Below are 12,599 nucleotides of genomic sequence, written 5' to 3' on the forward strand. Positions count from 1 at the left end.
CTCTCAAAAATAAATAAATAAACTTAAAAAACCTTCCTTTTATAAAGAGTTAAAAATTCTCTATTAAAGTGTTAGGGGAAAGAAAAAATGAGAAAAGTATTGCATCATTCAATTTCACCTTGAATTCCTCCGATTTTTTTTTTTTTTTTATACTATTAGGAACTGGAATGCACCTGTACAGGTGATGACTTGAAAGGGAGATGCAAAATCAGACAGAAACCTGATCTTGCTGATATTTTTTTTTCTTTCTTTGCAAAATGTAACCTACTATTTGACTAATAATTGGCTTAATCTTCTGATCAACAATGTAATATTTGGAGGAGGAAGACTGGTGAACTGTGTAAACCAAAATCATTGTATCCATAATGTTTTAAATTTTAGCGTACTTTGGAAAAAATAAACTGATGAAACGGGTAACAGACATACAGTTTGATTTTTAAGTTAGTTATTTAAATTATTTATACCTTTTAAATTAGTTATTTGTTTCTTTGGGAAATTTTCTGGAATGATTGGCTAAATGTAATACCTTGAATTTCTTTTGCACTTTAAAAGGTAAGTGTTCAGAAGTGCCTATTTTGACAATTTATATGACTATCACGATGGTAAGTAATCATACAGTTAAGCCTACTGCATGCATTAGACTATTTGATAATACATGGCCATTATTAACTTTTAATGTTATTGGGCAAAGGAAAAAAAAATCTAGTTATTGGAGTTATGTATAATGTTCAGCATATTCAAATAATTTAACACACAATATAGAAAGGTAAAAGTGCCTACTCTTTAAGCGAGTTGTCTTCTTGGTAAGGGCGGTAGTAGTACTATTTTTGCTTCGGGAGTAATGGTAATTTTTAAAAGCATTTCAAGTCAAGTTACATTAATTTATCATTAATTTATTTCTGAAAATTTGGGGATGGATCCTGATTTTTCTCTATTTCTTGGAGAGATAGTACAGATACTGACTGGTCCTGGCAGTTTCCAGTAAGTACATTGTTGTGCAGTGAGTTGTGTATATGAAGGGTAACTTTATGAAAGTTAGTTAGCTGTCAGTTTTCTCTGTTAAAAAAGAATGTAGACTGTAATATTACTATGTGTCCTAGAGCAACTGAGAAGAAAGAATAACAAATATCAATAACTGTTTCGTGGATCCTAAAATGGGACAGCATACTCCAAGCCTCCAAACACAGAAAGTACACATTGATACTATTTCCATAAACTTAGATTCAGTGCAGTATGGTTTGAGAACATGTCCATATTAGCTAAATAAACTAGACTGAAAACTGGCTTGAATCTAAATAAATTAATTTATAAAAAAATTCCTTTTACTTATTAGCAAGTTCTTTAACATGAATAAAATAAAAGTTTAAGGATATGTATCTTGCATTCATAGTGATAATAAATAAAATACTGAGTCACCAATTTGTCTCCCTCCCTTTTCTCTTTTTCTCTTCATATGTCAGAGTTCTAGAAGTTCAGACTTCTAATGAATTTTCATTGGCTACATATACCTTTGAGTTCTTAGTTTGGAGACCCAATTGCAAAGAATCCAGTTTTAGGTATTCCCTCCAGTGGAATAAACCTTCCATATTCTTGATAGAGAGAGAAGAAGAGCACTATAGGAGGAAGAAGAGGAGAGTCTTCTAAACAACATATCTGGCTAAGAGATAGCCAAAATCAGCCAACCAAGCCACCAACCAACCAACCAACCAACCAATCAGAAAAGAATAGAACTCCCAACTCTCCCCACTCCTACCCCCACTGGAAGAAAACAAAAAGATTGGTATAAGCTAGGGTTGAGATAGAGGGACTGACCTTACAGAAGAGAGTGGATTAGCTGGAGGTGTGAAAGTCAGCAACTCAAAGTTTCAATTTTTTCCCCTAAGACTCTATGAGATTGCCAGAGAGAAAGCACACCTAGCACTCAGTGGCACCTAGGTGTCCTCTGGACTCCAACCTTCAGCAAGTATAAAAAGAGAATGTGTAGCATTTTCTATTTTGTGTGCTTTTATAGATAACAAATAGCACTCCTCTTACCTTTTGATTATCTCAATATTCCTCTTTCTTATCAAAGCTGATTTTCTTTAAGATTCATAAATTACATAATTAAACTCTGGCACACAAGTTATTATGAAAATTATAAGTGTTGTTTATGAAAGAGTTAACATGAACAAGAGGTTTTAATATACAACCTCATTACTTTAAAAAACAAAATCATCTAAGTCATCCTAATTGAGCAGTAGACTCAAAATGCTTGCTTACAGGATGTGGCTGTTTATGCTCTCTCATTTTTAATTTAAAGTAATGCTAGCTTTTGCTAAATGTGGTACGAATTCCTCATGTTTTTATTATGCCTTTAGTAGCAAAACACGAATGTCGACCACACTATACTTGTATAAAATGTATTATTTTGAAAATCATTGATAAATACAGTTATTGCCATACCTCATGCACTTTGAAAATTCCAAAGCCATAGATGCTGTCAGATAACTTTATAAGTGGTGGATTAAAATGCTGTTGCCTACTTCAGCAATGTAGAAAGAACCACACCATATATTCTGTTGAAGGCAAAGCTATCAGAAGCAATGTCGGTATGAAAAGGCTTAAAGTGAATTATTCACCTCTTAACACTCCCTTGTGTTCAGTCTGCTGCAAAGAGAATGCTTACTATCAATGTGAAAAGCAGTGCCTTTGAATTAAGGGAAAAGTTCAACTTGTCTGGCTTTGTTTTCAACCCAATAGCATCAATGTATGCACTCAAACGTATGTCCCTAATTTAAAAAAAGTTTCAAAGTTCCACTCCCCTGAGCCCCTGCATGAGGAAAACATTATCATCTTATTATACCTGAAGCTGTAACGAAATGATTCAATACCATAACTACAACCCCAACCCCAGATTTGTATGTGAGAAGTTCTCTCTTAATAATGCCTTCAAAGAGTCAAAGTATGGTTTTCTTTAACAATTCCTATTCTAAATCAATACCTCTAGAATTAAAAGCTTCTTCATATTTGTATTGCAATCTTTGGGAGAGTATGCTTGTATTCAACATACATGTACTTACTAGTATATTACAAATTTATAAAGACAGTGTTGACACAAATATGTAAAACTTATACAGATAAACACAAAGTATAAATTTAGTAATATATATAATATTACATATAATACATATTATCAAGTATATAATAATATATTATATATAATATGTATAATTATTGAGTCAAATGCTTTTATTTTTTTATTTTTAAAAAGATTTTAAATGTTTTATTTATTTTTTGAGAGAGAGAGAGAGAGAGCACGAGCAGGGGAGGGTCAGAAAGAGAGGGAGATACAGAATCTTAGGACAGGCTCCAGGATCTGAGCTGGCTTTCAGCACAGAGCCTGCACGCAGGGCTCAAACCCATGAACTGTGAGATCATGACCTGAGGTGAAGTTGGACGCTTAACCGACTAAGCCACCCAAGCACCCCGAGGCAAATGCTTTTACAACCTGGTACAAAATGCTGCATGTTTTTGGGGCACCTGGGTGGCTCAGTCCGTTAAGCATCTGACTTCAGCTCTGGTCATGATCTCATGGTTTGTGAGTTCGAGCCCCGCGTCCAGCTCTGTGCTGACAGCTCGGAGCCTGGAGCCTGCTTTGGATTCTGTCTCCTCTCTGCCCTCCCCTGCTCTCTCTTTCTCTCTCTCTCAAAATAAATAAACACTAAAAAAATTATTTTTAATGCTGTGTCTTTTCTTCCTCAATGTCTAATCTGCTGTCATTCGTATTCAGTGTATTTTTAATTTCAAATGTTGTAGTTTTCACTTTTTAGAAGTCCCAATTGGGTCTTTCTATATCATCTACTTCTCTCCTTCAGGCCCAAGATGAGACAATACAAGGGAGGTACTTAGGGCTCAAATTTTAAGGAACACTTACTCTCAGAGTCCTGCTTTTATGTTCTTGACCATATTTTTAATATTCTAATATTTAAAATTCTTGTTGGTGAATTCCATCATCTTTTTCATAATTGATTTTTCTCCTAGCCATGGATTATATTTTCTTAACTTGTTGCAGACCTTATAATTCTTGATTGGATCTCAGATACTATGAATTTTATATTGTTGAATGCTGGATTTTTTTTTTTTTTATATTGCCGAAGGTCTGAGCTAAACATATGTTTGTGGAATGAATTTACCTGCTGAGCCTCTGTCTCAAAGGTCTCCTTTCTGATAAAGAAACAGACATAGAAAGGTAAAAGGATAGCAAGGATGCCAGCAGTTTATAAAGCACTGCCTCCTATGTTTCCACACCACTGATTCTGGAAATGCGAGAGCTGTTTGTTTTGTCAAAAATTGCTCTCTCCATAGGAAATTTCCTGACTGCCCCATGAGTTTATAATGGGAAATATAAGAGAATACTGGCAAATTAGCACCAAGGTATTCTGTATATATTTATCAAGTAGCGATTGAATTAATCACAGATTGAATTCCAGCATTTACTGAAATAGCATCTATGATGGGGAAGACTAACTGTACAATCCACGTTCCTAATGTTTGAATTATTTTTCTCTTTCCTTTTGCAGGGTTACTTTTGAAAAATAGTATTCTGATATTTTCTTTCTTAGAAATTAGAAGTGAGACTCAAAATGATGACATCTTTATTTTTCTCATCCATAGTTATCTCATTTTCTAGAAATCCAAATATTGTTTTAAAATTGCTCGGACTTTTCTCCAGTTATCATTATTTCATGATTATTACAGTGCTGCACTCAGGACTTAAAACATGTAAATTTATAATGGGAATTGTATTAGATAACTAAGAAATTTCCATATATTATCTCATGTAAGATATAAAACTACACCTTTTAAATAGTGCATCCTGATTTTACCACCAAAGTTGTAAAATTATTTTGAAGATATTTTGCGTACACTTTGGTACATCTTAGATGCTAATCATTTCATATTAAATGTGTTTAGAGTCTTTATGAAGATATTCTGTTCACTTCCAAATATAGAATCAATATACAAGGTATTTTCTAAAAAAAAACCCACAAAAACAAAACTCACCATTTCGGAGGATGAATCCCTATTCTTCACAATATACCATGTTTGTTTTCTGCATTGAAATAAAAAGTCATTCCTTTGTTGGGGGCCCTAGCTGGCTTAGTAGGTAGATGCAACTCTTGATCTCAAGGTCATGAGTTCAAGCTCCATGCTGGGTGTGGGGCCTACTTAAAAAAAAAAAAAAAAAAAAAAGGCTGTTCCTTTGCAATAAAGGCTGTCTGCAAACTTCATTTAAAGTATTTATGTTATGGCTGGGTAACTGGGAACTGCACACAAGAAAAACATATTTGAAAGAAATGAAAATTTAGCTAAATAATTCATATTAAGGTGACTGTCTTATAGAGCTGTTGCTTGGGTTTGCTAGTGTGGCCAAATAGATCTTTATATCCTGAATCCATTTGTAGCCTGTCCAAATGAATATGGAATTTCTACATAGGTTTTAAAAGTTGGCTCTGTATAATTTTAAAAGACAAAATTCAGAAACACTCTATTGAAGATACTTAATAAAAGAGCTGGTAGTTTTATAATTCTGTGTGAGGTGGAAGGATCTTCAGCATATATGATAGGCAGATATCACCTTAGATTTAATTTTAGAATTACTTTTTGTTAGTATATAGTAATGAACCTTTTTTTTTTTTTGAGTGTAGAGTTCCATGTATTTTTAATCATGTACATATAAATGCTTCATGAAACCACCACCACAATCAGGATACTAAACAGTTCTGAAGCTGAAAAGCTTCTTTATGCTATAGCTCCATAGTCAGTTTTAAACCTTGCCATCCACTGATCTCTTCTTTGTCATCATGGTTTTTCCTTTTTGCTTTTTTGAGAAGTTTTATAAATGGAATCATACAGTGTGCAATTTTTTGAGACTGCCTTCTTTCACTCACCAAAATGCTTTTGAGGTGCATCTAAGTTGTTACATCATTAGCGTGTTGTTTTTTTAATCACTAAATAGTTTTCCATTGTATGCATGCACCACAGCCTGCTTATCTCCTCCCCTATTGAAAGATATATGGGCTGGTTCCAGTTTTGTAAAGAGAGCTCCTGTAAATATTTATGTACAAATCTTTCCAATCTTTGTGTGAATATAGTTTACATTTCTTTAAAGGAAATCCCAAATGGCTGCATCAGTCTGGCTTTTTTTTTTTTTTTACTATGGATTATGCTTTTGGTATATCATGTCTACAAACTCAGCCTAATGCCAAGTCACAAAGGTTTCCTGCTAGGTTTTCTTATACAGTTTTACAGTTTTACATTTACATTTAGATGTGTGATCCATTTTGACTATATATATACACATACATACGTATATGTATATGTATAAGTATATGTATATGTATATATAGAGAGAGATGTGTAGTTTAAGGTTCATTTCTATTGAATTATCTATCAAATTGCCTTTTGCAACTTTGTCAAAAATCAATTGGCCATATTTCTTTGGGCTACTTATGGACAGTCTTCTCTGTTCTATTGATCTATGTGTCTTTTCTGTCTACAGTACTACACTGTCTTGATTAGTGCAGCTTCATAATAACTCTTAAAATAGATAGCATGATCTCCTCAACTTTATTCTTCTTTTTCAAAATGATTTTGGCTATTATAGTCCCCTTGCTTTTCATTATATATTTTAGAATCTTTGTCTATATTTACGGAAAATCATGCAGTAAATGCGAACATTATAATATCACATGTATAGATTATTTAAGGAACATTGACATCTTTACCATGTTGAGTCTTCCACTCCATAAGCACAATATACTTCTTCATCTAATTAGACCTTCTTTGATTTATTTCATCAATTTTTGTAATTTTCAGGATATATATTCTGAATTTGTCATTTAAAATATTTATTGCTAAGCATTTGTTTCTTAGGGAACTATGATAAATATATTCCTTTTGAACATTAGGTTTTCAATAGCTTGTTGCTAGAATATTGAAACATAATTGATTCTTGTGTGATGACCTTGAATATGGCAACCTTAACTTACTTACTGGTTCTAAGAAGTTTTGTTTCCAGTTTGTTTTTTTATTCCTTTTTATTTTCCTAAAAAGTAATATTTTCTGTGAATATAGTACCTGAGAAATTTCCCCTTCCTTTTAAATTTGTCTTATTTATTTTGCCTTATTGAACTTAATGAGTCTTTCAGCATAGTAGTGAATAAAAGTGGTGAAAGTGAAGGTGAAAATTGTCAATCTTTCACTGGTGAATATAACATTAGTTATACATGCTTTTTTGTAGATGCTGTTCGTACAGTTGAAGAAGTTTCCTTCTATTCTGATTTGCTGATAATTTTTATCATTAATATATGTTGACTTTTCTCAAATGATTGATGTATATTAAAAATTGTTATTTTTACTATATTAGTAATAAAAAAATAATCTATTTGACTCCTTTTACTATCCACTTTCAACTCAACTCAACTTCTTTAGGCACAAGTAAGTGGTCATAGCAAGTTAATCTACTTCAACAAATAAAAACCTTACCCAAATTAAGCCAACATGGTTCAGTTTCAGTAGGAGCTTTTTTTTTGGTTTTTCTCAAGGATGCTTACATTTAAATCATGATTTGTTTTCTTGAGTTATAATAGAAGGAGCAAATTATGGAATGTATAAATATATCTTCTGATATATTTCAGAAATAGTTTATTATTGAATACTCTTGACAAAAATTCTGATTTTGAATGTCATTTATAAATTGACTACAATTTGCTGAGTACTCTTGGAGAAATGCATAAAGGCAAATAATCAAAGAAACCTTCATATCACACAGACTTATCTGCTTTGTGTGTTTGTTTAATTGATTACTTGCTTATTTGTGTTTTCAGTACAAAGAACAGTTAAGAATCGTCAATTTTCATGTTCATCAAACAAAAAAACAAGAAACAAAAAAATCAAACTAGGAGAATGGACTCAGTTTTATAAGATAGTTTAGATCTGTTTTGTTATGAGCAAATAATCAGTACAAAATGGCCAAAATTTTGTATTTGTATTCCTGACTGAAATAAATTAAAAAGATGATCACATTCTAAAGTTTTTAAAGTGCCATTTTTGGAATTTTTCTGTAACTACCCACCAAATCCAAGTACTTTTACAAAATAATAAACAAATTATATGTTTTAAAAGTAATAGTTCAAAGTCCCTGCATTCCAGTTGAATTTGAAGGGAAAACATTAAGTGTGTATGATTAGTTTGTATGTAAGGTTTTCAAAGATATAAATATTTATGTTTAATAACTCAGCTGAGACCTACAAAGCTACAAGTATCTGACCTCAAATTTTACTTTCTTCTTAGACTTAAAAGTTAAGATTTATAGATGTGCACAGTAGAACTAAATTTTTAGAGTTCATTATCAGGAATTATCCTAAAGCCCTTCTATTTCTAAATTAAATGATGCTGTGGTACATATGGCTTTTGTTTTGGGTCTATTTTCATTTTCCTATGCAAATATAGTTATTTTACATTCAGATTATTTTAAATGAGTTTTCTGACACCCTTGGAGCCTAGATAATGAAAATGTTATTTTCTATATTAAAACCAGTGTGGTTTTTATAGTGAGTTAGTTATATGTTTGTTAAAGGCCAAATGGCTATTTCATTATGGTAATTATAAACACACACATACAATCTTTCAAGCTTCTACCTATTTAATGGATAGATGCAGGCATTATTAGTACACCTCTGATACTCTGCTGCTGCTAAGGTTGCAGATTTTTAACAATTGTATTTTGTGAAATTCTACCATAATAAACCAAGCTTCTTTCTCTTTTTCTTTTTTATATTCTTTTTTACCTCTCTCCACCCTCATTCCTCCTCCGGCATATATATATCTTTTTGTTTCGCTCTTTCTCCTTTCTATTTTTCGTTCACCTTTCTCCGTCATTTTGTTTTTCTCTTCTTTCTTTCCCTCCTACGATCCCTTCTCTTATGACTTCCTCTCGTTGTTCTGTTTTCATCAGAATAACATTTGGTAGCAACACCATCGCTCAGTGTTCATCAAACACTCTGATGCATACATGCAAACAGACATACATGTAAACAGACATGCACACGTGTGCCCGTGAACACACAGAATTTAAAAATAGCTCTTCATTCAGTGGGAAAATATATTCTATTTCTTAGTCTTAGTCTTTTATTTTATTAGAGCTGTTTAGAACTTTAACAATAAGCAAACACTTTTAGAGACTGTCCCTATTAGAACAATGGAAAGAAAGTTTCCCAGTGTGTTTCCTTGTTTCACTGAATAGGGATCTATAGCCTGTGATGCTCCACGTAATTAAATGCAGTAAGCTCACAAGGTTACTTACAATAGCACTTCTATTTTCTAACTAGAGTTTCTACTTTGATTTTACATTTTACTCTCTCCTTAATATCCAGTATTCTGGTTTTCTGAAGTGTTCCAATATACTCATGGTTTAGTCTTTAACTGACACTGATAAAGGGTTGCATACATGTTTTTCACTAATGCAAAAGACGAACTTGATTTTATTAAGTTAAAATGTGGAGTTTCTAAGTCATTGTAGTTTTACAAATTGGTAAAACTCTGTTGCAAACAGTTTTGCCCTGGTTGTTTTCTACTATTATTTCTACTAGAAGATCGTCACCCTTCAAAACTGATAGTTTGCCATCATGGAAACCAAAATTCACGTGCTTCACAGAACCAAAAAACTAATAAAACATGTTAATGAAAAGCGTCTGCTACCAACTACTAGTTAAAGCGGACTAGGAATGAGGAATCCTTTGATCTGGTTTATCTTCATCTTTGCATTTTGATAAAGCACATTTGAGCCACAATGACAAAAGATTATGGATTCCGAAATTTATGAGGGTATTTTCTGTCCCCAAGCTTTAACAGACAGTGAAACTTAGTACTTTAAGCTATTACTCTTAAAGTATCCTTTTTTCCCCAATAATAACTAGTTCCAAAAAGCTGCATAATTACAATTATTTCATGGGAAGAAAAAAGAAAAAAGAGTACTGTTAATTTAATTTAGCTTTATTTATATGGAAAACACATTGCACAACATCAAGCCTTACCTTGGGCCCTCCGCTTCATGAATCCCATGCTCCTGTGTCACCGATACTTGCCTGCTGGGTGATCTTGTACGAATCCATAGCTGCTTCAGGGCACAATGGCGTGATATGAAGTGATGCTGAAAACAGGAGAGCCTTTGTCGCTGAGTCAGCTGCAAGAAGAAGTGATGTGTATGAATGTACAGTATAGGGAGATCCATGAAAGATCTAGTCTCTTTCTCCCAAAAGACTCTGTTCCATGATACAAGGAGAATTCAGTTCTTTTTGGCAGGCCTCCACATCAGTTTGGAAGCAGTAAAAACAACCACAAACACAAGCCTGGTCTCTCAATGTCTTTTCTCTCCATATTTTAAGTGACGTTTTATTTCTTATTTTATTTCACTTTGCTTTCAATAACCAGCAGTAATACCCCTTTCCCCTGTATAGCTTGAGCTCAATGCCATAATAGGAATGTAGATGAGAATGAATTATAGAGATGAGCTCCGCCATATGTGCCATGCTTGTAATGGTTATTGGCAAAATTTGAAGGAAAGTCCCTGTATCTCTTGAGGAGTGGATGACTTTCTGTGATACTACATCAAGGAGGGCGTAGAATCCCAGCAGATGATGTAATTATGTTTAAAAATGAGTATTCTTAAATAATTCACACTTTTAATATGGAGAAATTAGGTCATTTTTCCGCTCCTCCCACAAATGTTCAATCTTAATATCTAGGTAATGAAACAACACAGGCAGGGCTATCCATCCTGGCAGTAACAGAGAATGCCAGTTATGACAGGCTCATTGTTTACTTTAACAGGTAATTTGTGGACCGGAATCATTTAATTGTTCTGAGTACATAATTACATGTCAGCAATTTCCAATTTAATTAAAATGTACAAATCTGAAGATTAAGGGAATTTTTGAATTATTAATCATTTTTCCACTAGGAAATCTTGTTGCTCTGCAGGAGATTTGTCCAGTGTACAACTATACGTATTTTTTTCCTTCTCTTTCGCAGACAGACAATTTTCCCGCAGAGCCCAATTACATGGGCAGCAGGCAGCAGTTTGTTCAAAGGTAAGGCCTATTAAATAACTTTCTCGGCTTCCCCATTTGCATTCGTGTCAAAATTGCTTTGCAAGAGACTACACTTCAGATTCAGACTCGTAGAGACAACACTTTCTCTTCTTTTTCTTTATATGTATTTCAGTAGCTCCACGTTTAAGGACCCAGAAAGAGCCAGCCTGAGAGACAGTGGGCACGGGGACAGTGATCAGGCTGACAGTGACCAAGACACTAACAAAGGCTCCTGCTGTGACATGTCTGTTAGGGAGGCACTCAAGATGAAAACTACTTCAACTAAAAGCCAACCACTTGAACAAGGTGAGTGAAGCCTTCCAATGCTTAAGAAGTGTAAAGCTTAAGCAATCATTATAAACCTATTAGTACTAGAGTTGCAGTTTATCACGGTGGAATGGACCATTGATAATATATCAAAAGAAACAGCAAATCCTAAGCTTGTCCCAGACAGAAGGCAACTATTCAATACCTCAGTAACAACAGAAAAAGGAAGACCATGGGTATTAGTCTGTAACCTTCTTAAAAGAATTTGACCAAAGTCATCAGATCGTTCTTATCTTTACAGACATTTCCCAACCATTCCCATTTTGTGTTTTATTAGCAAAGAGAATAGGGTATATGTTAGCTAGATATGCACATCCTAATATACTAACGTACAAGATCAAATTTAGTAAATTCCCCACGTTTAGGTAAAATGAAAACCTGATTGAAATTTTATAGCTCTTAGCAGCATTTGTTTATTTTTAGTGTGCATTGTAGCCTCAAACTAGGTTTTTCAAGAGTTAAATTAGAGCAAAGCCAGATTTTGACTCCTTTTTTTGATTTACATCTAAATCTGCATGGGTGTAGAATAAACATGTACTTGTTTACCGCAATAGAGATAAAAAAGAAACACTTCTTAATAAATGCCAATGTTTTCTAAGAGTCTATCTTCAATTTATTAATTTGATATGCCTTTTTATTAGTTTTGATGTTTTAGTTGTTTCAAGCACAATGAAATATTTGCGAATGATTCACCCAAAGAGAATTAAGCTAGTCTGATGTAGAAAACTTAGACACTGTGAACAGGTTTTTATGTGTAATTATAAAAAATGAAAAGAACTGTTGTATAAATCAGATTTCAGAATTGCAAATATATGTTATATTAGTTAGTACTAGTTTACAAACTAATACTATTTAAATATATCTAATATTTATTTTTTCAGTTTTTTAGGGAGAAACTACATTTAAACTATGTGAACACAGTCATTTATTCTTCTAATCACTTATTGCTTATTGATTCATAGAAAGTGAGCTTTTGCCTGACACGTGAAGACTGACACATCACATATACATCAATAGATAGAATGCTCATTAATTTCTATAAAATTAAAATGAATTTTAATATAAACACATTCACACACAGGTAAATTCAATACAGAAATAAATACGTATGTTCAGTATAACATGTATTTATATTTCTGC

The 12,599-nt window shown here is 33.0% G+C and overlaps 1 protein-coding gene across 1 annotated transcript in view; it reads left to right on the top strand.

The window, feature by feature from the left end:
* PCDH17 (protocadherin 17) overlaps positions 1-12,599 on the top strand; it is a 99,286-nt gene that overhangs the window by 23,533 nt on the left and 63,154 nt on the right. The window contains exons 2-3 of the mRNA XM_039253051.1: positions 11,074-11,132; positions 11,266-11,438. Of these exons, the coding sequence (XP_039108982.1) occupies positions 11,074-11,132; positions 11,266-11,438 (232 nt within the window). The remainder of the gene's footprint in view (positions 1-11,073; positions 11,133-11,265; positions 11,439-12,599) is intronic.

Source organism: Hyaena hyaena, unplaced genomic scaffold (assembly GCF_003009895.1).
Source record: "Hyaena hyaena isolate Hyena2069 unplaced genomic scaffold, ASM300989v1 scaffold_437, whole genome shotgun sequence".
Lineage (NCBI taxonomy): Eukaryota > Metazoa > Chordata > Mammalia > Carnivora > Hyaenidae > Hyaena > Hyaena hyaena.